General features: G+C 56.1%; 1 protein-coding gene across 7 annotated transcripts in view; it reads right to left on the bottom strand.

Annotated features, from left to right (window-relative positions):
* Positions 1-19339, bottom strand: part of SEC16A (SEC16 homolog A, endoplasmic reticulum export factor) — a 30218-nt gene extending 10879 nt beyond the window's left edge. For 4 of the 7 annotated variants that reach the window (XM_081066850.1, XM_081066851.1, XM_081066853.1 and 1 more), the window contains exons 1-17: positions 19180-19319; positions 11177-14802; positions 9382-9518; positions 7207-7304; positions 5747-5873; positions 5189-5366; positions 4949-5108; positions 3891-4033; positions 3417-3478; positions 3178-3316; positions 2548-2790; positions 2262-2359; positions 1817-1898; positions 1498-1615; positions 1218-1329; positions 948-1053; positions 191-331 (exon numbers count right to left, since the gene is read on the bottom strand). In XM_081066850.1, the coding sequence (XP_080922976.1) occupies positions 191-331; positions 948-1053; positions 1218-1329; positions 1498-1615; positions 1817-1898; positions 2262-2359; positions 2548-2790; positions 3178-3316; positions 3417-3478; positions 3891-4033; positions 4949-5108; positions 5189-5366; positions 5747-5873; positions 7207-7304; positions 9382-9518; positions 11177-14746 (5514 nt within the window). In that variant the 5' untranslated portion in view covers positions 14747-14802; positions 19180-19319. Of the gene's footprint in view, positions 1-190; positions 332-947; positions 1054-1217; positions 1330-1497; positions 1616-1816; positions 1899-2261; positions 2360-2547; positions 2791-3177; positions 3317-3416; positions 3479-3890; positions 4034-4948; positions 5109-5188; positions 5367-5746; positions 5874-7206; positions 7305-9381; positions 9519-11176; positions 14803-19179 lie in introns of all 7 variants that reach the window. The other 3 variants (XM_081066854.1, XM_081066855.1, XM_081066856.1) reach the window with 2 other exon arrangements.
* Between the last annotated feature and the right edge of the window lie 6203 nt (positions 19340-25542).

Genomic DNA, 25542 nt, shown 5'->3' with positions numbered 1-25542 from the left:
TTCCTTTGAAGCTTATTGCTAAGTTTCTGCACTGGCAGGGGACAGCTGGACAATCCCTACGCTAAGATGCAGACCGCCACAGAGCCACCCAGGAACCTTCCGGAATCTCTGCTCACTCACGAGGCTACGTCCCCAGCGCCCACACGACCCCGCTCCAGCCTGAGTGCAGGGCCCCTCGGCAGGACGTTACCTGAAGCAGCTGGCTAATCAGCACGGGGGAGTACGCCTGGGGCTGGAGCAGGACGCTTTTAGCAATCACCTCACAATAGTGAAAGGCTTGTGTGGCGAGCCCCAGCTCAGCCAGGCGGCAGGAGTAGATGAATTTAAACACCTGAAACGAACCAACAGGTCAGCGCCCTGTGGCTCTTCCCACTGCCTACCGTCACCCACAGTCCCCCCACAAGTGAGAAGCATTTGGACATCTCACGCCTTTCCTCTGTGCCCCCCACAACAGCCCCAGATCCCACTCCCTGAGATATTTTAGGTCAAAAGAAACTGAGCTAAGACACTCACTTCTCTTCCACGCCCTTCATGGAGCCACCGGACCTGTAAGTATGGAGGCCGCCACCCAGCATGTACCTGGACAACCAACTGCCTCTCGTACAGCCGCCAACGGCCCCACAGCTCGTTCTCTACTAGCACCTGCCTATGCAAGTGTTACACACTCACACTCACTCCAAGGTCCCTATAATACTAAAAATAACTGACAGAAAATTACTAAGACCCAAAATACAACAGACTCCTCAATTCAATAGGGTCTATTCTCCAGCATTACAGCTCAAATGTTTTCAAAAACACATCATCATTTTTCACGTAAGAATTTGAGAACCCCAAACAAAAGAAGACTTGTCAGCACAGAACGCAGGTGGGATCCTCAAGAGCGTGTGACCCTGCCCACCCGGGGGATGGAACAGGGACCAGCCTGTACCCCAAGCGGCCCTGCTCACCTGAAAGTTGGGCAAGGGGTCGGCCTGTGCCCCAAGGGACTGTGCGTACTCATAGGCTTCTGTCCTTTGAATAGCTTCATTGGTCGCAAACTTTACAAATGGCAAACTGTGGAGGAAATGAGTTACTTGAATCTTGGAGCAAGTCACCCAGAGGGGCAGCGTGTCCTGCCACATGATAAGCAGTGAGGACAGCGGTTTCTGGGTTGGCTACAGGAGAAGACGTTTCCCTCTAAGAAAAACAAGGGCCACTACCCTTGGCTGATTCCTCACCTGTGGTTCGATCCAATTAAGACAAGCTTTGTGGTTTTCTTTGTATAAACCCCAAATCCAACCTGGGCCATGAGGTAGCAAAAGTGTGCCGCATCTAGGAGACCTTTCGAAGCTGAAAAGACATGAAGCAGACCAACCATTAGTCAGGGGGATTCTCCCAGAAATCCAACGATGAGAACAGAAAATGCCAGAGACGCCAAAGGAACGCAAGGCTGCGTGTGGCCCCTGCGCCCCCGACGACAGACCCCGTTGCGCCCCTCGCACTCTGCACCAGCCTCACCGAGAGTGTCGCCCATTGTGGCCATTGCCCTGGCCTCCACGTCCACGCTGCTGTTCAGGTTGGACAGGACCATGGCGAGGTGCGGCCTCCAGTCCCCCCACTTCTCATCTCCGCAGCACTATAACCAGCAGAAAGCAGAGTGAACAAGCCCTCACCCTGGGAAGAGCTTCATCCTAGTTTGTAACAACTGAGCTCAGCGAGCACAGGAGAAGCAAAGGCAGGACAGGAACATGGGGCTCATCCTGTGATGAAAGCTTTTCTAGGAAACCAGCACCCCCAGAAAGCGGGGCCGCGGGAGCCCGGGCGCGAGCCCACTCACTGTGGACGCAGCGGGCATCCGCCCGGACATGAGCTGGTAGACAGTCTGCAAGGGGTCGTTGATCGGAAGGCTGTTGGCGAACCTAGGGACACAGCCAGAGGAAAGGAACCTGGCTGGGTCTGACAACCAAGACACCAGCCTGGTCTCGTGTCAGCCCCTTTCATGCTCGGCTCTGACACTTGCCCTCGGTCAAGTGCACGTAGCTCAGTATTAAAAGCTGCAAAACATCAAGACTAAGGAACTCACTGAGATTTTACAGAATGAAAAGCCGTGTGGTTACAGGGCCGGGACAGCCCGTGTGCCTGTGACAGTGCCCCAGTGTAGATGGGATCCCCCAGCTCTCTCTGACACCAGTAAGACACCTGTGTGCTTGCAAGAGTCGCCAAGGCTGCGACCAGACCAGCTAGACCTGCCCAGAAATAGTCGGTCCAGCAAGACTCTTTACCTGGTCATGACTCTGGCATGCGTCCGGCTGTCCATCTTACTTGCAAGTAACAGAGCATGACCCCACAAGCCGTTTTTCATCGCAGACTCCAAAGCATCCTGCAAAGCAGTTCAGTGGTTAGCTAAGTGTCACAATAACTCCCGTGATGAGAGCAAACAATAGAGTGCATGTCGTCACACGCCACCAGGAAAGAAGAAAAGACTCCACTGCCGGAGAGACATACATGACGCAAAGGCCCCAAAACACAGCTGTTCACCGTTCAGAAATCAAAGGCTGGGGGACTCACCTTCTTACGGCCATAGAGCAGCAGCTCTCTGAACCTCTCGGTGTCTTTCTCCAGGGTGCTGGTGACGGCAGCCTGACTGTCCGTGAGAAACGAGAGCTGGGCCTCCCCGGACTCCTCCTCTGCCTGTTCCATGGCCTCATTAGTGAAATCAATCAGGTTGGCCTCATCGGGTGACTTCCCAGGAAGCCACACTGTCCGGTGGTCCCGTAACAGCAGTTCTGCGATGTCTGTCCCCACCACGGTCTGCAGGGGCGGCGGGGACAGAAGGACAAAAGGGCTTCACTACGACCAGACCTTCCCACAGGAACTGCTCAAGTTAGGACCCCCTCCTCAGATGAGCACGCCAGGCCATCACGAGGACACAGAGCCGCTCCCGACACAGCCAGGAGCCAGACGGACCTGACAGGCTGACATGGGGAGCCGAATCTCCCTTCCCCCCAACTGCACACCTATCTCTCTCCCACGTCCCCAAGTCACTGCTAAGAAGTTTCTCCCGAGTAGCTACTGGACAGCACACCATTCCCCATACACAGCCTGGCACGGAAATCCTGCCCAACTCCCAGGGGACCAAGGATTCCTGAGACTCAAGGCCAACGAGAGCAGCCGTTATAAAGGTAAAAAGACTCGTACCCCATTCTGTCTGCACAACAGAACAATAAAGTTCCAAAGAAGACTTGCAGACTCTTTGTCAAGTAAGTTTTCGTTCTGCAAACACTTTGTGGCTTTGCTCTGTGCAAAATTAATAACATCCACTTTATGGGTGTCGTCTCTGAAAAAAGAACAACACTCAGTGAATGGCAACAACCGCAGGGAGGCCGTGCGTAGCCACTGCCACCACACAGTGGCATGGGCGCTGGGTGGGGACGTACTTGCCGAGAGGCCCCGGGAATGCTCGCATCTCCTCCTGCTCCGGCATGTGCTGCAGCAGCGTCTGCGGGGGGACAGGTGGGGGACAGAGCAGCTCAGGGCACGCACCACCACTGCCAACCACTCCACGAAGCCGAGGACACCTGTCCTCCACTAGGGAGACGCAGGTCCTCCCTCAGGGAGGGCAGCCATGTCTGGTCGGCAACAGTGATTTTCAGAAATGCGCTGGAGGAAAGTGAGCAGCCAATAAAACCAAGCCTAACATAACACCAGAGCAGATGTTTAAAATGCCGACATCTGGCAGGAAAGGCACAAGGATAATGAAAGAGAATGAGAAAACCTCTCAGGTGAAGATTCACAGGAACAAGCCTTTTGCAAGGCCGTGTTTTACAGACAACGGTGCATGAGGGGAAGACGACCATCAGCAAAGCGTGTACAGGTGGCCCGAATACGCCATGGCTCTGCCCCCGAATCACCTCCAAGCTGTGGACTTCCACGAGGGCGGGCTGTCCTTCCGAAGGCAGATTGGGGACCACCTTGATGAGCTGGCCCCCGGGACCAAACCTGGCACAGATGTGAGGCACGGAGAATTTCTCAGGAGAAGTGGGTCTTGATGGGGCTACATTTAAATGAAGTGAAAACAGCACCATCAGCTTGGCAGTTCTGAACTCCATCAACAGCTTACATTTTCCCAGAGGCCCCCTGAGCTGGAATGTCAGATTAGGCTTCCCGATAAACGGACTTTCGACTGGAAGTTAATGACTGCTAAATATCCCATTAAAAAGCAGAACTTAGCCTATGTATTAACAGGGCTTTAAATGGATAAAAGGAGAACTGTTCTCTTCCGAAGGGAAGAAACTCCCTTAAAGAACCACGTGTTACGAAACGCAGCGCTCCCTGGTGCTCAGCGCCCCACAGCCCTCTGTGCTCTTAGCTTTGGTCCAGTCCCAGCTTCCAGTCTGAGTATCACAGGGCCCAGGGAGCATGACACACTGAATGAAACAGCTCAAGTCGGAAAGAAAAGAGGGCTTTCAACTGAAATACTACTTTAAGAAGGAAAGTCCACTGTTTTGTTTTAGAACTTCACGTGTACTTTTGCAGTTCTCAAGAAACAGCATTTGATCAAACATTTCAAAGGGGAACTGCGAGTAGGGCACGTGACAAGTCTACCCGCAGTTCGACGAGGGGAATGAGAAGATTCCTCCCAAACTACTGACCTGAGTGGTCGGCACTGGGGATCTCACCCAAGAGCCAGGCAGCGAGCCGGCATGCAGCACACGGGGTGGACTTGACAGGTAGGCAGAGCTCAGGCCCCACTGGGAGCCAACCTGCAGCCTGAAGGACGCTATCAGCCCATCGTGACATGCCCTGTCACTCAGGACGGGCATGCTGTGACACAGCTGTCCTCACCGCACAGAAGATCAGACTAGGCCATCGCCAATTCCTATCAGTTACACCTCCCCGTTTCTCACCACAGGCATGTGACGCCACCCGGCGCTGACCTGTGGGCGCCCAGGGCCTCGACCGCACACACCTTGCTCCACGGCGGGCCAGCCGGCGTCGGCAGGGTAGCCGTACTCTGGGAAGCCCTGGGCACTGTAGGTGTCATAGGCATAATCCCCATGGAAGGAGCCTGGCAGAGGCGGAGCCTCGTAGGGGCCGGCGGTGCCACTGCGACTTCTGTAAACCTGACTCTTAGAAAACAAAGCAAACAGGGGAAGTCAGTTCCCTGCCAGCCAGACGGGGCACGCAGCTGGCCCACAGCGCCACCCACCTGCTGCGAGTGGGTGCTGAAGCTGCTGCGGCGGCTGGGGGCGCCCAGGCTCCGGGCCGAGTGGTCGCTGTGCTCGCTGCGCCTGTCCCCATCGTCCCTGAAAGGGTCCCTGTGGAGCTCCAGGTCATCTTCGAAGCTCCCCGTGAAGCGAGGGTCGTACCTCCAGTACTTCTCAGGCCTGAAGAGGCACAGGCGGGCGCTGGGGGCCCAGTGGCACGCCACGCACAGCCCCTGGGTCCTCACGGCCCTGCACCCCCCGCCATCCGAGCCCCCCCTCAAGCGGGGCCGCCCAAGTTCACAGCCCGTCTGTGCGCGTCAGGGACAAGCTGCAAGTGCACAGCCAAGATCACGCCGCCTCTGACGGACACGGAGGCCGAGGAGCAAAGCAGCTCCCAGGCCCTCGTTCTGAGGCTGGTCCTCCGCCTACGGCCCAATGCGAGACACGCCGGGAGGGACTGTTCGTCCTCCTTCCAGTCAGTGACCATGACGCTAGCTGCTCGCCGGGAACCCACACACACCTGCAGCTGTGGGTCTCTTACAGCGAAGGGCCCGACCCACCTGTCAGCATAGGTGTAGTTTTCCTTCCTGTACTGGTCGTAGTCCGCGTCATACCAGTACCTGCGGTCATAGTGGCGGGAATCCCTGAGTCTAGAACCATAGGGGTACCGATCCCACTGACCCGGATCTGCAAGCGAGGGGGTCAACGGGTTAATACAACACACGAAAGATGGCACTGGCCTTCACTGCAGGAGCCACGCCGCCCCGGGCTGAAGAACGCTTCCAGGCTCCCAGGGCAAACAAACCTTCCTCCCGAAAACCAGCACAACCTGGGACGTTAGCTGAGACCAGAGGCCCTGCCGTGTCCTGCCTCGGCGTACAATGCCTCGTGGCCACCGGCCGTTTCTCTCTCAGTATGTGTGATTAGAAAGAAAAAAAGCTGCTAGAGAGCAGGCATTTTTATTAAATTCTTGCTCAGTTACTGCTTTTCAACAGTTAATCCCATAACTATAACCACATAACTATAAATCCCATAACTGACACCTCTTCTAATGTGGTCCAGAAAGTTTTAATACTCTCAAAATTAAAAGATTACTTTAAAACTAATATTAACATTAAAACAAACCAGAAGTACCAACTTTCAAGTGTGCGCAGGACTTGGGTCTGAAGAGATGCATATGTAAAGTGGGAAACAGGCTGTGGAAGCGGGAGGCGGGCGGCCGCGTTGGGGCGAGCGAGGGGCTGCAGCCCGGCACCCTCCACGCACCCAGAGCACAGGACACGGCCCAGCACAGGGAGCGGCAGGGCACTTGGGAACATGCCACCGGGAGCACACGATGCCGGGCAGCAGGCTGCACCTGGGCAGCGAGGGGACCACCCTGTGTCTGCACCCTGCAGTGCTGAGGCACCGGCCATGGCGGCCACGGAGCGTGTCACACGTGGCTGGTGCGAGAGCAGCCACTTTCTCATTTCAGTTACAGTGGGACCTCGGTTTTCGAACACAATCCGTTCCGGAAGACCGTTCAAGTTCTGAAACGTTCAAAAACCGAGGCACGGTTTCCCCACAGAAAGTAATGCAAAATGGATTAATCCATTCCAAACTTTTAAAAACAACCCCTCAAACTGTAAATTTAGCATGAATTTTACTATCTAATGATACCACAGATCCATAAAATTCACGGTGTTCGTAAACCGAAATGTTCGTCAATGGAGACGTTCGAAGACCAAGGCACTACTGTACTTTAATCAACTGAAATAGCCACCTGTGAGTAGGGCAGCTCTAGAACTACTGATAATTATGCTTTGCCAAAAAAATCAAACTGTTAGTATGATAAAGACCGGTTAATGCTGTAATTATGGTATCATTTCTTAATGCAAAACAGCAGTGTAATTATTTCCACGTGCAGATTGTTTCCAGTGCCCTGGCTCTTGGATGCAGATAGACACTGGTAACAGGAAGATGTCCCTAAGCAGCCCCGCGGGCACGCAGTGCTGGCACCGTCCACGGCCGCTGCTCCTACCTGCATACTCGTACTGGCCGGAGTAGTAGCTGGCATAGTAATCACTCTGGCTGCTCCATCCACCTCTGGATTGGGGATAACCCTCAGGGTACCCCTGCCTGAAAAACCACAGTGCTGTTAAAAAATGAATTACCTACGTTGGAAAGCGTGACAAGGTCTCAGTCCACACAAATCATCCCCACAGCAGCAGGCATTGGTCACAGCACTCTGGAAAATCTCATCAGAAGATCCAAAACAGTCACAGTAATGACATACAGGATCCCCAACCACACAGCCGATGACAACTGCTTGTCAAGTACCTGTAGAACTCTCGTGTTCTCAGTGCTAACATAGGTTCTCAAGTTTCTGACATACTCAGCAGAGTAAAAGGCACTGAGGTACAAAAGTCACCAAAGCGACCTTAAGACCCTCTGCGCAGACTGCACTGTGTCCTCTGGGCGGCCCCCAGTGCCCAAGAGCTGACGGGCAAGGGACTCAGAGCAAGCCTGCCTGCCTCATGGCACAGAAAAGGTGGGACTTAGCAGAAGACCAGGTATCAGACCTGCGGCAGCGAGATTCTTGGCAAGCTTAATGACATTTCCGTTTTCTCATCGCTAGTTTTAGGTGATATTTGATTTTCAAAACTGGCTTTCCTCACATCGCACTCAGCAGAGCCTGCTCCTGGGCGTGAGTGCCCGGCCCTCAGGCCCTGCAGCCCCTCCCACTGCTCCCACAGGACCACCCGCTGCCCCAGCACCCTGAGGGGAGCGCCACGCCGCCACGTCCATCTGCACAGACTGACAGCGCTCTGCGCACACATCAGCGGGCTCCTGAAAAATGCTGACACAGCAGGAAACACAGAACACGCCACGTGCTCACTGCCCTCAGAGCCCTCCATCTGTCAGGGAGGGTGCAGCCACAAACACGAAGGGTCCACTCTCACCTCAGGCAGTTCCTACAGGGATGTGATCACAGTGGGCACAAGATGACAAACCTGTGTGTGAAAACACGCACGCACGTGCACACACGCGTATACACGTACATACACCCCCAACCAAAGCTGGCAGGAAAAGGAGACGTCAGTCTCCAGCGCCGTCACAAAGTGGTGGTGCGAACCCCGCAGGTAAGTCAGGGTGACGGCCACTCCTGTGGGGACAACCGAGCGTCTGCTCGGGCGTCTTCTCAAGGCTGAGCCAGCTGGGCCCCTTGAAAGGAGCTCCGTGTTAACCCACAGGAGTGCCTGGCCGCCCTCCTCCGCGCTCCCCAGCCTCTCCGGGAGTGCCAGTGCTTACTGGACGTGTAACCTTCACTGCGCAGGTGATAGACAGGCGCTACGACCCTGGGCACCTTCTCATCTAAAGCACCTAGAACACCGGGCTACATACAGGTCCGTGCGTCCCTCGGGGCAAAGTACGAGGTCAGCTGAACAGGCAAAGGCTCACGCCACAGCCTCGGCTCAAGACACGCTGTCAGACACGGAAGAACCAGCCTAAGGAGCCCAGGGAGTTGAGAGGCGGGGCAGGGACACAAAGTTCATCGGTGGCCACACCTTCTCTGTCCCGAGTGTCAGGAGCCACGCCCCACCTGGCAGACGGTCCGCCTCCAACGCGCTGCCCACAACTGCAGGTGGGCGCTGGAAGGCGGGCGAAGCTGAACAAGCTAACAGCCCCGCTGCATTCCCACGCTGCCAACGTCCGAGTGGGAGGGCTCTGACCTGCTTACGTCTGTCCTCAGCTCAAGGCAGGTGCCAGGGCTCTTCCAGCAGCTCTCATTTGTAATTGCAAAACCAGGACAGTGTAAGAGAAGCAGGACAGAGACGTCTGCAGGTCAGGACAGTGTGGGGGTGACAACATGGGCTTTGAGGGCCAGCCACGTTCTGCCCTGAGAATCCTTGGATCCCTGTGACCAGTAGTGGGGTGGGGTCTGCACAGGGTAAGCCTGACCACTCAGCCAGCAAACCTCATCGTGTGTGTGCCTCAGCATGGGGCAGTGGTGCCTGCGCGGGGGCCGCACAGGGTCTGCCTCACCCAACGCTGGCTGACAGCATGGCCATGCCTACGTGGCGGTGCTTAATTCAATTTAAAAATGCATCCTGCACCATCCCCACTGACAAACGTCCACACGTGAACTAGCTTTGTACGACCCTTTACAGTCTTTGCCCGTCACCACCGCAGCCAGCGTACAGATGTCACTCACCTGGCAGCCGGCCGGTCTGAGCAGTGACTCGCACGGGAGCTGGGCCGCTCAGGCTCGGGGTAGCGGTAGTTCTCGGCATAGGCGGGTGCTGTACTGTCGTAGGGCCTGTACCGGGGGTCGTATAGGCCATACATGTCCTGTCGGGAGGCAGGTTTGGGCAGCGTTAGACACCAGTGGAGCCAGCCTGCCCAGCTCCCAGAGGCACAGGTGACGGCTCGCCAGGGAGCGTGCAGAACGGAAACCGCAGGCAGGCAGCGCACCTTCCTCAAACAGACTGCCTGGCCACACTCTGGAGATGCCAGCGCGTGTGCAGGTGACCCCCAGGTGTGGCGGCAACTGCCAGGGACCCTGCAAGGTCCTGCCTCCTGAGGCCTCGCGTGCAGAAATGCCCGGGCACCACCTCAGGTGAGCAAGGAACCAGGGTCCACTGCAGTGGGTCCTGAAGCCACAGCAGCCTCAGAAAGGCTTCAGCCCCCCTGCGAAGCACTGCATCGCCACAGCCGTCTCTAAGGGGAGGCCACGTGAGGACCTGAGGCACAGATGAGGGGACCCAGGCACCAGTTATGATCAGTCGTCCGTGTCTGAGAGCCTGACTCTCCACCACTGCCCCTCAGAGGACAAGAAATCACGTAACGCGCACTGACTGACCCGACCGGCAGCTACGACAACGCAGAGAAAAGCCAGAGGGACGTGGGGGAGGCAGACGGCTCCCACAGAAGTGACTGGGGCTCCTGGCCGGAACTTCTAGGGTGCGGAGAGGGCACTGAACACAGGACTGGAAAGAAGGGGCGGGGGCGAGCTCCGTGCTGCTGGCCTGCCTAGGTTCCCCGCAGGGCTTCACTCCTGCTATGGAACCAGGAGTCCCCGCGGCTCCTTGCGGAACCTCGAATTCACAGGTCTCAGAGGTCTAAGTGTTCCCACGCACAGGTGCTCGCTCACAGCCCACGACACAGCCCAGGGCCCCCAGCCCCGGCCAGCCCCCCGCAGCCCTGCCCACAGCCTCTGACCGCAGGGCCTCAGGTGCAGTCAGCAGTGCGGTCACGGGCGCCTGCCCAAACCCCGAGTCCACAACCCCTGCCTCGGTGGGCCGTGGGTGACGCTGGGCCTGGACCGGACGTGACACGAAGCACGTAATAATCAAACGTGTCCACACGGAGCCTACTTTTTCCAATGAATGTAGGTTAAACAGGACCTAATTTAAACAACTCATGAGCTTGCAGCACCGTGAAGAGGCAGAAACAATCGCCCATGTAGTATAGCCCCCCCCCCCAGCTGGAATCACCACGTACCTGAGAGAAGCCAACAGAATTCCACCCCTTAGCTCTTTCATTTGGATTGCATTCTAAACCTAACTTTTTCCCTCAATATTTTTATTCCGAAGGAGGAGTTTAAAAAATGACTTTTCCTATTGCTCCTTACACAGGTTTTTGTCCAACACCTCACAGGAGATCAAGGGGCCATCCTCATGTCCCAAAGCATGAACTCAGCACCCGGGTGCTGTGCACAGCCAGCAGGTGCGACTGTCACAAAGCTGGGGACGCTGTCAAACAGAACACAGCAGGCACGCTATGCAACTCGGTGCTGACGCATAGTGTGGCCACCACAAGACGGGCCATGCTGGGCTGAGCGCGAGGCAAGAGCACTGTTCTTGCGAGCAGCGCATGGGACGGGCATCGTGCCCACCAGCAGGATGACGGGTCACTTCCGAACTGACCCAACCTGACAAAACCCTGCCAAGGAGCACACGAGGGAGAACCGCTGTTCAAAGGTTTCGGCCACCGGAACTCAGCCCTACCTGGTAATAGAGGGGGGCTGTGCCAGGGTCCGGAGGGTACGGTGAGGGGTACTGGGACTGGTAGCCGTCGTACAAGGGTCGGTGATAGTAGTAGGACGCCAGGTCGGGGGGCGGCTGCTGCCACTGCTGGTCTGCCTGCACGGCCGCCTGGCCTGAGCTGCTGGAGGCCTGAGGCGGCCGGGGTGGCAGCGGCTGACTTGGGTCAGCTGGAGCCGGACCTGCGGGGGGCTGGGTTGAGTCTGGGGGCTGTCCTGGTGCCGGTGGACTTCCTGGGTTGGATGGTTCTGCAAGCGGGGCTTTGGGGCCTTGTGGAGGCAGTGGGGCTGGCTCCTGTGGGGCTCTCTCTAGGCCACGTTGGTCCTGGGCGTCTTTCGTCACCTGTTGATAGAAAGAGTCTGGGTTACGCGCCCCAGGCCCAGGCTGCCTGGGGTGACTGGGGGTGGTCTGCTGGTAAGAAGGTGGGCCGTCAGAGTGCGACGGGCTGTACATTCTTACGGGATAGTCCAAAGTCCTATGTGGTGTCAAGTCTAGGGCTCCTGGAGTCTCCTCCTGATTACTGGGGTGATCTGCCTTATTACTGGGCGGTCCCGAGGTGGTGTTTGCGAACGGCACCAACATGCCGTCTGTGCCCCCAGCACAGCTATTAACCAACTCTGGAAGAACGTCCTCTGCATTATGAACCTTTTGACCTTCGGGAAGCAAGCTCTTTGGAACTGGATGAGATGGTGGCTGAACCAGCAAATTAGCAGGTTGGGCGGAAACCACTTCAGGGATAGCAGAAACTTGTGGAAAATTACTCTGGGCAACACTGTTAGGCAGAGGCGAGCACGCGAGGGAGCTGGCTGGAACCCCAGACAGAGGAGCGGCTTCTCCACAATCACCCCCCACGGCCCGGCTGCTCGTGGTGGCTTTGTCTCCCACCCGAGCGTCTCTCCAGGACCGACTCTTCTCATTGGGGTTTGACAAGGACACGGAAAAATTAATGGGCTGAGCCAGGTGACAGCTCTGATCAGGCTGGGCAATCAAGACAGGCTGATTTTGCAAAGATTCAGTGGGCGGTGAGGACAACAGACTGGCATAACCAGAACCAGAACTCGCCTGTGACGGAAGGGTGTCTTCCTCTCCCATTTTGGGAGGGTTCTCGAGATTCTCAGAAGCACCAATGCCGTCGCCGCTCTGCAGAGGGGGCAGGCAGCCAGGCTGCGGGGACAACTGACCGGACACCCCCTCATCTGGGGGCTGAATCACTTCTGACGGCTGAGGTTTCGCAGGCACGTGCAGCACAGGAGCAGCCGGGGCTAGGAGGACGTTGCCTCCGAAGTCTGGCAGCTCGTTCTGGGCCCAGAGCGTTGTTGCCGGGCTCTCACACTTGCCGGCTCCCTGAGCCCTGGTCGACGGTCTCTTCTCAGGCGTCAGAAGCACGGATTCCGAGGGCGGCCCCAGCCCCTGACCAGCGTCCGTAGGTGTAGCAAGAGGCAGAGGACAGGTCTGGGGGGGGAAGAGCGTCTCCATGTTGTCCGGTGGCTGCTCCAGATTGCCAGGGCAGGCATCAGGCGGCACGGCGGCCGGTCTGCGCTTCTTCCGCTGGGCATGGGCCCCCCTCACCTCGCCTACCACATTAGCACGATCTGCCTCGACTGGTTTCACTCCAACTAAGTGGGATTTCACGGGTTCAAAAGAACTATTTGCACTTGTCTGAAAGATCCCTGTAGGTTTGGGTGGACTTGGGGTTGAGGGCTGGGGCAGACTGCTGTGGTACTTCTGGCTCACGGTGGTGTCATCCGTCTCACCCCCCACAGGAGAAGAATCAATTTGCTTAAAAAAAATCCCTGAAGCCTCGTCCTCAGGTTTCCCAACTTCCTGCTGAATGAAGGTGCCCAGGTCCTGGGGCCTGGCCGCACCTGGATGTCCCCTGTGGCTCTTGCTGCTGTAACTGGATGACATGCCGTCGGGGCACACGGAATAAAGCTGAGTGTCCAGGGCCTCGAGATTTGGGCCCCCACCTCCAGCGTGGCCCATGATACTGCGCCTGGGGACGGCTGCTCCACGAAGGGGCCCGTATCTGAGCTGATCGCCTGGGGAGGAAGGGTCCAAACTGGGGGGTTCACGTGGCAGAACCTCTTGATTCTGAGTGAATTCTGAGTTCTCCGCATTCTCATAGTGTGAGCCGGTAGCGTCCCGAGTGCCCGCACCTGCCGTGTCAGCCCACACATCAACAGCAGCGTTTTCAGTGGTTGGCTTATCATGTTGGATGCCCGAAGACCGAGGGAAGAATGGGTGCGTGTCCCCTCCCTGCGGCGTGGTCTCACAGTTGGAGGCGCTGGGAAAGGCCTGGTACATGCCGCCTGCCCCCACGTATGCAGGGGGATGGCCAAGTCCAGGGCTGGGGGAGAACCCGTCCAAGGCAGACTGACCAGCAGAGCCCGTTTTCTCAGATGAGAGGTTCTCCTCATTTTCCGTCTCTCCCCCTTGGAAAAACATGGAGAGCGCACCCGAGTCAGCTTCTGGCAGGGCCCGGCTGGTCCCGGCCCCCACGGCGTAGTGCAAATGACTTTCGGGGCTATTTCCCTGAGCGAGGGGGTTAACAGGAGCAGGGTCTGGCAACTGCTCTTTATTCACTCCTGGATTCGGCCGGAAGTCCTGGCCAACCCGAGTGTTCCCAACTCGGAAATTCTGCCTGAATGCGTTTTCAAGATCAAAGTTACTTGCTGAGTGGTTTCCACTTTGCAGGCAGGCTGCTTCATCTCTTCCGTCACCAGCCACGGGTCCTGGTAAAGACACCAGTGGGCTGGGTGGCTCGTGGCTAGGACCTTGATGTGGGTTGGACGGAGCAAGGAGGTGGGAAATGCTGGAGGCCTGGGACACCGCATTCTGAACAGGTCCTTCTGAGCAGGCCCAGTAATGCTGAGCTGGGGGCTGTGGGGCTCCTTGCACCGGCCCCCACCGCCCTGGCATTTGCTGATGAGGCTGAGGGAAGAAAGGGGACGTTGCTGGTGCGGCAGCACTGTCGTGAGGGTTCTGTCCACTCGGGGGCCTGTCGGGCCCAGGCAGGTTCCCATGTGGATGGCCCCCATGAGAACTGTCAGGCCCCGCTCCTGGAATGTACTGAGTGTGAGCTTCCCATTCGGAGCTGGACGAGACCTCAGCACTCCTGTTCATCTCGGGCCCGGGCGGTGCTGAAGGGGTCAACACACTGGAAAATGAGCCCGCATCTGCCCTGGGCTGCGACACAGATCCCGGCAGAGGCTCGTGGGGTCCCTGGGAGCCACCCCCAGCATCTGTGTGAGGCACAGGCAGACCAGAGTGCTGAAGAAACGCTGGCGGGGCCGGGCCTGGCAAAACAGGTGGGCTGCTTTTGGACAAACTGCCCAACGATGTGCTCTGCAGCGCCTGTCTACTAAAAGCAAATGGGTCCGTCACCGGCTGCAATGGGCGAGTTCCTGGAGCCACTGGTGCACTAGCCGTCGCCTGTCTCCTATACGGGCTGCTGGACCAGTGTGTGCTCGGAGGGGTCCCGGCTGGAGGTGGCCCCACCACGCCGGGTGGGACAGCCTGGGGAGGTGGCTGCATGACTGACGGATACCACTCACAGAAAGATGCAGGATACAGCCTTTCCTTAATCTAAACTGAAAAAGAAAAAGAAAGAAAAATTAGCATCAAATCCATACATCCAGTCACGGTTGCAATAAGGAAATTAAGAAAAAAGACAAAGACTGTAATGCATTTCACATTACATACGTCCTGAGGGATACACGTCTGTTCCCCCAACTCCCGGACAGAACTGCCGCCGTCCGGGAGCTCTGGGCAGCAGAGCATGGAGCGAGAACACTGGGCCGGAACATGGAAGCTGGCTGTGCCCTGACTAGCTGAATGACCTCAGACAAGTCACTGCCCTTCTCTGGGGCTCAGTTACGTAACCCAGCAAAGTACCCCTCTGGAATGCCCACTGCCTCCATGGTGCCCTCACCAAGCTGGCAGGGACGAGGGAGAACCTGCTGGTCTGACTGACTAGAAGGGACGCAGTAACTTTTCCTGTAACTTATCACCAGACCCAGAAAGAGCCAGCTCCCTGAAGACTGCATATCACACTTCTCATACAGGTTCATTCTAAATCTCAAAAGGAAAACCAAAGTTTAAAATGTGCTCTTCCGTTTTCTTCAGTGAAAAAGTATTATAAAGTACAGAGTGATGGAAGCTGCAAAGTAGGAACATGAGCTGTATTTATCTAAAATGCCTTTTATCCCACCACATAAGGCTCATTTTTTGCACTTGGACTGGCTGAATACCAACAACACAATGAGCTGCCTGACTGTTGGCACTGTCATGACTATGCCTGGTAAATGCCAAGTCCAGGTAAAGCAGCTGTCAAAGTGACCAAATGAGGGGGCAGCCGGATGGCTCAGGTGGTTAGAGCACGAGCTCTCAACAAGGTTGCGGGTTCGATTCCCGCATGGGATGGTGGGCTGCGCCCCCTGCAACTAAAGATTGAAAACGGTGACTGGACTTGGGGCTGACCTGCGCCCTCCACAACTAGATTGAAGGACAACGACTTGACTTGGAGCTGATGGGCCCTGGAGAAACACACTGTTCCCCAATATTCCCACATAAAAAAATTTTTTAAAAAAGAAATACCAATTGGTTGTTACACAGTAGTCACGGGGACGTAGGGTATAGCATAAGAAACAAAGTCAATAACATTAAAACAAACAAAAAAAAGTGACCAAATGACTTGATTCAAACATTCTGAAGAATAGGCAGAGGGCCAACAAAACTTTTATAGAAACAAAGGGGTAAAAATCCTCTTTACAGTGTTTTCTGTTGTTGATTATTTTTAATATATCAGGTATAATCTTGAACAGTTACCCTGTACTTTGAAAACAAAAAAATCCTAGCCCTGCCTCTTCACACTATTCTCTTTGTAGGTATCACTCCTTTTCTCCCTAGCACCACCCTCACAAACAGACTAAGTATAGCCAATCACAGAGAAAAGTAAACACCAAAGGGTGAGACGGTCGAAGGACTCTGGAGTTGAATCCATATGTTTTTGTTCTTGGAAATCTTTCTAACATGCAAATTTAAAAACCACTCATGAATGTACTTTAGGTAAAGCACTTTACAAATAAAAGTTCCTATCCCCATCTGAAAAGGAATCCTATGAATCTGCTACCATCACTGCCCGCACACGCTGTCCTAGGTCAACAGGAAACCCTTTCCGACTAACAAACACTTTGCAGCTCACTCAAATTTAATAGACTGTGTATTATATACTAGGAACAGCATCAGCGACTTCATTTGGTTCCAAGCTGTCATTTTAAAACAAAAAACATTTACAGCTCAGCTTTATATGGACTGAGGGTAGAACAGGCTGTGTTCCTCTGTGAAACAGGTACCCAGGACGTCTTCGGGGACACAACTTCCTCCTCGCAAGGCTTCAGAAGACCCTCAACCATTCTACGCAGCTTAAAAAAAAAAAAAAAAAAAAGTATGGAGCACAGACCTAGAGGATTTATTCATCAGGTGTCACTGTGAGAACAAGACCGGGCGTCCAGCCGAGTGGCTTGGGCACACCTCTTCTCTTCCTGCAACCCAGTATCTTTATCCATAAAGTGAGAGAATTAATGTGATGACTTCTAAGGTCCCTTCTAGGTTTAATCTTATCAAATTCTACTCACAGAGGATTCTAGGATACACTAATCCCTACCGCTGTTTAACAAGGAAATCTTACCAAAATCTAAATTTCCCATGTTTATACTTAAATGTTTTCCTTGCAGAAACTCTTAAAATTTTCTCAACTCCTAGACTGAGAATCATTTTAGAAGCAAACACTATCACTTCCCCACAAAGTAGCATCCCCTACTCTCCAGACCACAAAGTGAGAGCTTTTTAGCAATATACCAATTCCATTTGAAACAATCTTGGACAATCTTATTCTTTTGATCTTTTTTCTCTATTCACCAGCAGAAAAACAATGCAACTGCGCGTCATTTATCTCATGATGACAGGGAATTTTATTCTGTCCAATGATTCATTCTGTAGCCTCAAGTCATCTAACTTTTTAAAAGACAGTTTCAGAAAGAACAGCTGATTTTAAGATGCATTATTCATAAACCTACTCTTCGATTTAACTTCCTTGTGTCCATGAAATATTTTGGCATGACCCGTTTCCAATATAAATTCCTAGCTACTGAACTGAGATACTTAAAGCACACTCCTCCCCTCCCAGAGCCACTGCCCCAGCTGCAAGTGTGTAAACCAACAGGAGCACGAAGAAACACCTGCGTCTGCCCTCTGCCTACTACCTCCCCCATGGTGACAGCTAGAGTGACGGCCCTGCTAGACTGAACACTTGAGCCAAAGACACCACAAACTCCAAGTTTTCTAAGTACAGTCAAACACATTTAGATATTAAAGGAAAAGACGTGGGAGTCTTAACACTGCTAAAATGACAAAAACCCAAAAGGACATCCTGACACTGAGAAAAGAAGGAGTCGTATGAAAGTTTACACACTACCCGAAAACAAACTCTCAGTACAATTTTGAGACTTACTGTAGTAACTGCTATTAAGGGTGAATGAGTCACAAGGAACACGAAAGAAGTGCTCTTTTGCTGCTTGTCTTATCTTTTTAAGATAACAGCACCCACAACCCTAAGAAAGGGCACGGAAAAAAACTGCAGGGAGCGTGGCTGTGCTCAAATTGCACAAGTGTCTCTCTGGGCACAAGTGTCTGTGACTCGGTTTGCTTCTTGTCATATATGATAGGAAATACCTCTGGGTAGCACCTGCATCATATGCACAAGGTGTGATCAAAAAATACGGTGAATGCTGCTGCTGAGTGCCACCCACCAGAAAGGCAGGGGTCTTTAATATGGGAAGCAGCCTGTCAAACCTTAACAACAGTGTGTGACAAATTTCAACTTGTTCGGTGCAGTCAGTTGGGTGTGAGCTACGGTGGAGAGGTGTGTTTTAAAGTGCGCCGTAAATCATCCTCCACCATGACAACGCTCCATGTCACACATCGCTTCTGGTGTACGGCAATTTTTGTCAAATAACAACATTACGGTGTGTCCTCACCCGCCTTATTCACCGGATCTGGCACCGTGTGACCTCTGGCTCTTCCCTAAAGTCAAAATGACCATGAAAGACACACGTGTTGAATCGATTCAGGACATCGAGGCAGCCACCACAGCGCAACTCAAGTCACTCAGGAAAGAGGCCTTCCAGAACCGCTTCAGAAAGCGGCAGGCACGACGGGACGAGTGTGTTGAACGTGCGGGGGAGCGTTTGGAGGGGGATTCATGGCAGTGTGTCTTTTACTGTAATAAACCTTTTTAAAATGTAAATGCTTTTGTCACAGCTCACATGTAAAACAAAACCTTAATAAGCAACCCGTGCCCGGTCTCCAGGACGTTTAAAAGTGAAGCTGCAGAACGGATCCGCCCCGCGGCGGAGCCCTTCGGTCCCACGCCAGCGGGCAGGTCGCGCCTCCGCTCGCCCCACGCGGGACCCGCACTCGGCCTCCACGACGTTGCAACACCTCGGTGACAACGACGCCGCTCCCGGGTTCAGACGGGAATCGGTCTCACCACCTGCGAGACTCCAACCCACGAAGACAACACAACTTCGCAGCTCAGACGCAAAGGACACGCTAGGACATCTTCCAGGTGCGTGTGCGCTTTAAAGAGCTGCCGGTCTGGCCTGTCGGCCAGCCATTCCCACGCGACCCGACCGCGAGGCCCCCGGCGCCGGGACAAGTGTCAACACGGCGGAGCCGAGCGCGCTCGCCAAGGACCCGGCCCTGCGGGTGACGTCCGGTCAGGCTGACCGGCGGGCCACACGGTGCGGAAGGCGACACGCGTGCCGCTCCCGGGCCCGCCCGACCCCGCAGGCTGCCCCCGCGCGGCACCCCCGCCAACCCTCGGGCGGCACCAGGGACGCGCCGCCCGCTCGGGACGGGCCCCGCCCGCCGGCCTCCCTTCGCCCGACCCCGACCCCGACCCTCACCGGCGCGCCTCAGGCCCGCCACGGCCCGCACTGGCTCCCGCCGGGTCCCTCCGCGACCCCGCGCGCCGACCCCTCAGGAGCCGCTGGCGGAAGCCGGCCCGGCGGTTAAGACGAGCGCAGACACGGCAGCCACAGCAGCCATCTTGGCACATCCGGCTCCGGTCGCCGCGGCCACGGCGCCGCCGACGTGTCCGGCCGCGACGTCAGCGCGCGCCACGCCAGCCAGCCCCGCCCCCCAGTTCTCGTGACGCTCCGCCCGCCCTTGCCCCGCCCCCAACATTAGCTCCGCCCCCGGCAACTTCTCTGCCGACGCTCCACGCCGCCCCTTCGCCCGACCCTCTTCGGCGTCCGGTCCTTCACCGCCCATCCCTTCGTTTCGCCACCGCGGCCTCGCTTCACGCCTTGTTAAGTCCTTTAAGCCCATCCTTCCGTTCCGCTCCTTGGCCCCGCCCACCCCTCGCCCTGCCTCGCACATTAACCCCGCCCCTTGCCTGACCCTTCCACCGTGGCCCGCCCTGGGCCCCGCCCCCCGCCTGCGTCCAATCCTTCACCGCCGCATCCTTTGGCCACCCCCACCGGCGGCCATTCCTTCAACGCCTCATCCCTTCGTCCCTCCCCCTTGCCCCGCCCCGCAACGCGTCCAGTCCTTCAACGCCCATCTCTTGGCCCCGCCCCTTGCCCACCTGCCCGGCCGGGCGCGCCCGGGGCCGCCTCGGGACGTCGCTTCGGTTACGCCTGCTCTTTCTTTAGCCGGTTCTCGTTTTAGGATGTGAGAAGGGTAGGGATTCTTCAACCAGACCCAAGGGAAAAACCAGTGTTGGACGACCGGTGGCAGCAGGTGCACCCGCCGAGAGAGCTTCTTGACTCAGCCAAGAACCAGAGCGGCGCCTGGGCGCAGGCGCGTCCCTCCCCTTGTGCTGTCGGATTCGAAGGCTGGGAGACAGGCGAGAGGTGACAGCGCATGCGCTGGCCGCTGCAGCGCAGTGCGCGTGCGCACCTCGCGGCGGCCCGCCGGTTGCCTGGTTACGGCTGTTAGCCGCTCCGGGTTCGTTCTGCTGGGGAAGTTGGTTCGTTCTGGTGGGGAAGTTCGTTCTAGCTGTCGGGAAGCAGTGCCCGTCTGCTCTCCACAGCGCCCTGCAAGGGGCAGACGCCGTCAGCCCCAGTCCACAGGCCGCCGTCGAAGCCCCACTGCCCGGCTGTGCGCGCCTCGGGGGTCGCACCCCAGCACGCCACCGCCTCTCCCCGGCGCCTCCTCCCCGGCTGGCCGTCACCTTCGCCGGCCCCTCTGCGCCGCCCCCATGCACGCAATCTGTCGGGTCCTTTTCCCTCCGCTGGCGAGCAGGTCCAGCCCCTCTTTCGTCTGTCCTAATACCCCTCGAGGGCCGTGACTCTTCTCCCGGAGAGCAGCGGCTCCCCGTGTCCAGTAGTGTCCCGTACGCCCCGGGAAAGGAGCCCCCAACCGTTGCTGAATGAGCGCAACGAAGGTACCAAGCGACAGGCTAGGCTACTGGACCTCCGCGTCCTGCACTCGGGCGCGGCTGCCTCGTCCTGGCGCGCCCACCCGGCAGGCACCGTCTGAGCCCTCCCAGGGAGGATCTCAGCGAAGAAAGGGTGCTGCCTTTTGTGGCTTCGTGTTTCCGATGAGAAAAGGGAGGTCCGGCCTACTCACCTGCACACCTACCTTCCTGGCAAGGGTGAGGAAGAGCAGCAGCCCGCCCCACTTGCCCGGGCTCCTTCCAGAGGGCAGAAAGGGTGGCAAGTGCACCCGTCTTGCATCACCTGGTAGCCCAGCTTGCAGTGACGGCTGCTGCTGCTGCTGCAGTGGCTGAGGTGCACGGCCGGGGGTGGGAGGGAACCCGGGAACCCGGGTCACCGGTGGGAACGCGAGGCCTGGGAAGAAGGAAGGAGTGTGGTTCAGCTCCTTGTCTGCTGTGACACTGGCGAGGGAGCAGCCACGCTGTCAGAGCCTCAGGCAAGTGGGGGGAACGTTTCAGCCCATCTGACGTGGCCACTCTGCTAAGCTAACATTTGCCTTGCAGAGATTGAGTTCCCAGGTGGGAACACGTGGAACTCCACTGCCCTGGTCCCCTTCTTCCTTCTTCCTGGTGGTCACTCCGCTCTGCAGTTGCTTTCTCCCAACAAGGCACTCCACAGAGCGATGTCATTGTTAGCCCTCCTGAAAGAGGGGAAAGTGAGGGCAAAGCACTGACTCCCCTCGGCTCAGGGCTGCCTGCCTTCACTTTGCTCTCAATTTGAGTTCAAAGAGCCCAAGACCTGGAGCCCAGACTTGCCCTTCTGGGGTCCTGAGGAGCCCAGTGGTTGGCCCTGGTGAGCTCTAACCTGGAGAGACCATAAGCTGCAGAAATCAACCCACCCTGGACAAATGGAAGACCTCTGGGCCCTGGGGAGGAGCTGTTAAAGAGGCAGCCTTGTGTTGACTCCTGCAGGGTGACTTTAAGGAAAGCTTTGATTAGCTAGTTGACCTGCGAGAACCTTGGGCTTTCCTCCTCTGCCCTCCTTCCTCCTGCTAAACCTCTGTCTGAGGCAGGTTTTCGCAGGTTCTCAGCTGTTTGCAGCCTGGTGTGGAAGAGGGTTTCTGGGCCCATGGCTGAGCCATCAGGCCTCTGGGCTGTGGAGGCGAGGGCGCAGAGCCACAGACCTTATTTTGCTTTAAGGCCCAGACTGCTACCTAGATGCTGTGCACCCTTTGTCATCTTCCTTAACCTCCCTGATGGTCCTCTTCAACCTGGGGTTCAAGCAGGATAAGCATGTGGACAATCTGAGGGCTGAAACAGGGTGCTGTTGATACATATATGCTGGAACTGTTTCGGGCAAATGGATGTAGGATGACTGGCTGCAGAGCACTCGGCCTGTACCTAGGAGGTATGTTGCCGTGACCGCTATCGTTATTCTCGATCAGGCTTCCTTCCGTTTCCTGCAATGTCCACTCCTCTCTCCTGTCTCCTGATAGAAATGATACCACCTCCCTGAAGTCCCTCCACCCCCGTCTCAAGTGGGCTAGAATCAACCGCTCTTTCCTGGGGGCAAAGTTGTAGCTCCTCATGCAGAGTCCCATCGTGGAATTATTGTCACGTTACCCATAGCACACAAATCACAGGGCTGCACGCTTGCCCGGACAATGGGCAGAGGCGGTGCCAGACAACCCGGCTGTCCTTTCCATGTTTACGCCAGTCGCCCCATCCGATTGGTCTGTGCTGTCTAAGGAGACCGCCACCGAGCACCTTCCAGGGCTGGTCTGAACTCTAATGCCCTAGTGCCATTATCTCATTATCAACTCTTGATTATATGTTGAAATAATATTTTGGATATGTTGAATTAAATAAAATATACTATTAAAATTTATTTTATCTGTTTACTTTTGAAAAATGTAGCTACTAGGAAGTTAAAAATTTCATAGTGGCTGGCATTACATTTCCACTGGACTGTGTGGGTCTAGAAGGTGAGCACATTGGGAGAGGGGTTAAGGACCTCCACTCAGCGTCCCAGCCTGGGGCTTATAGCCGCCTCGGTTGTGGGGCTGGCTCTCCTGAACACCTACCAGCCAGGCCCCCTTGGGTGTGGGGCTGCAGTCTCAGGGGTCATATGCCTGGTCCTTCACTTCCCTCACCACCCCCACCCCCATCCCTGGCATAAACTAGGGGCATTAGTGTGGTTTGTGGATGTTTGTAGTGCAGGCTGCTCCATACCAGGGTCTCTGCTCAGCTCCTGACACGCACCCTCAGTCTGGGTGTTGAGGCTAGGGGCACAGGCGGGGGGCCTGCCCAGCTCGGCCTGGAGAGAGGAAGGGGCAGCCTCCATGAGACAGGGCTGGCTGAGTGGTCCAGGCAAAAGTGTAGCAGGGCCTCAGAGGTGGAGTGAGCTGGCAAGGAGGGCTTCCGGAGGAGGGCGGCGATAAGGGCTGAGGACTGGATGGCTGGAGAGGCAGGGGTGGGAGTCTGGTCCCCCAGGAGAAAGCAGGTCTGCAGGCGTTAAGTGTGTCCTGTGCATCTGTGCGGTGTGCATTCAGGCCAAGTGTCGGGAGGGCAACACCTCCAGGGGAGTGCAGACCCAGGTGTAAGACCAGCCCCGTGGGAGCCGCCCCAGACCCCCAGGGGACCTTGCGGGAGCAAATGCACACCCTGCCAAGTGCTGACATGGCAGGCTTGACGACGTCACCGTCATCTATGTTGTTAGCCTGAGCACTGCACTGTCTCCTGTCCAGTGTCTGGAAACGCTGCTGTTGATACATATATGCTGTCTCCTAGCTGTCTCAGAGAACTTTCCTTTTTGAATCACTGAGCCAGGTACAAGGCACCTGAGACGATATGTAAGAGATAGGGACAAAGTGGAAAGCACAAGGAAGACGCTGATTCCACACCCACCAGGTACGGGGCCACAGAGAGCTGGAGCTGCAGGAAACCTGTATGGTGACCCCTTAGCTGCAGTGGGGCCCTGGGAGACCACCTCCCCAAAACTACACAGAGGTTCACTGAGCCCCTACTGCGTGCCGGGCACTGCTAGGAGCTGGGCCGTGGCTATGGGACAGACAGGCCTGGCCGCTACCATTGGGGAGCATGGACCACTGAGAATGCCCAGTGTGGGCGGAGGGCAGCTGGATCCCACCTGCTAGGGGTGGGAGGGGGCAGGGATGGAGGAGAAGGAGCATTTGTGGCAGAAGCAAACAGAAGCGTCTGCAGTGGCCAGGGATAGAAGCCTTGAAAGCAGGCAATGGCATGGCAGCAGGTGGGTCTGCATTGTGGGGGGCGGGGGGGCCCTGGCCCTGCGAGGGGATTTGCACTTGGTTTCTGAAAGCAAGGGAAGCTTTCCGGGGCTTTTCAGCCAGGAATTACATCATTAGTTTAGCCCCCCACTCCCAGGTTCTCGTTCTCTGGCAGGGCACTAGGGAGAGCCAGGAGCCCGGGAGGTGGCCATGGGGCCCCTAGGCGAGCAGCAAGGCTGCTGGGGGCAGACTGGTGGGGAGGGCCGGAGCCCGGACTCTGCTCTTGCTGCCGGCTGCAACCGCAGTCCCCAGCCCAGCCCAGGGAAGAAAAAGGACAAGAAGGTGACAGTCCTAAACACCAGTGGTTAGGTGTGTAACTGAAGTTACAGGTGTGGACTTGGAGGCCAGAAGCGGGGAGGCTGTGGCCTGGAAAGAGGAAGGGCCTGGGCGGCGCTGGGAAGAACTCCAACATCTTCAGGTTGCCAGGTGCCAGGCTGGCTGTGGTATTAACTCCTGGCAGTGACCTTGGCAAGTCCCTCCCTGAACGTGTTTCTTTGTCTGGATAGCGATGGGCTGAGTGACATGGGCCCTCCAGGGCCCCCTAGACCTTCCAGGGAAGGTGACCCCTCAAATGGTCATAAGAACAAGGACCTGGGAGTTTCCCGCCCTGGCTTGAATGGGTGGACCTGGGGAAGTCACCTACTTCTCTGAGCTTCAGGTTCCTCATCTGTTAAATGGGATAATAACACTGTCGTAGGAAGTGGCCATGAGCGTTAGGTGAGGTGCAGACGTAAACCTAGTGACTCACCGGTCTGGTGGAAGTGCCCATCGGAACCTGCTTGTCAAAGGGGGCACTGGCGGGGTGCTGCCAGCAGGGGGAGGCACAGCGTTGCCTCCGAGAGGGCGGTTGGAGTCCAGAAAGCCATTTCCTTGCTGGAAGCTCCTCCCAGGACTGGGAGACACCCTGGTGGGTTCAGGACCTGGCCCCAATGCAGCCAGAGGAAGGTTTCTGGCTTCCCCATCAACCCCAGACGGCAATTTAGTCGTCGGCTGATAGCAGATGCCCCATAAGTGCGCCCAGAGTTGACTTACTGGCATAAGAGGACGTTTATTTTTCAAGCTCCGTGCTTTGTGCTGTAATACTCTGCTATGGGGGCTGGTAAGTGTTGCTTTTTAATAAGGATGATATTCAGCCTCAGCCTGAACTCATTAGTGGCGCTGGTGACCGTGAGGTCCTCAGCCAGGTGTGGCCAGGGAGAGTGTCGGTCCACAGTCCGCTCCGCACACTCTTCTTTCATTCTACAGTAGGGAAATGGTGGGTGGGGAACACGGACCGTCACTGAAGTTCACACACTTTTTCAGGGCTTGTCTTTAAAATGAAGGGACGTGAGCTGTGGTAGTGTACAGGTTTGTCTTCACCTGGGCTCTCAGCACAAAACGCAATGCCATCTCATCAAAGAAACATACGGCGCATAGGGAAAAGCACGGCTCTATAGAAATCATAGGTTCGTGATAAACATTGATAATGTTTACTGATAATCCCGCTGTGAGGTCCAGAACGGCCACGAGTCGAAGGCTGTGTGGAAAATGAGGAAAATCCAACTGAGGCCCTTCGCGTGTGGCACCTGTCGTGAGTTCTGCAT

The sequence above is a fragment of the Rhinolophus hipposideros genome (genome assembly GCF_964194185.1).
Source record: "Rhinolophus hipposideros genome assembly, chromosome: 11".
Taxonomy (NCBI): domain Eukaryota; kingdom Metazoa; phylum Chordata; class Mammalia; order Chiroptera; family Rhinolophidae; genus Rhinolophus; species Rhinolophus hipposideros.
Note: the sequence above shows the minus strand (reverse complement) of the source record. Positions and strands in the feature narration are given on the sequence as shown.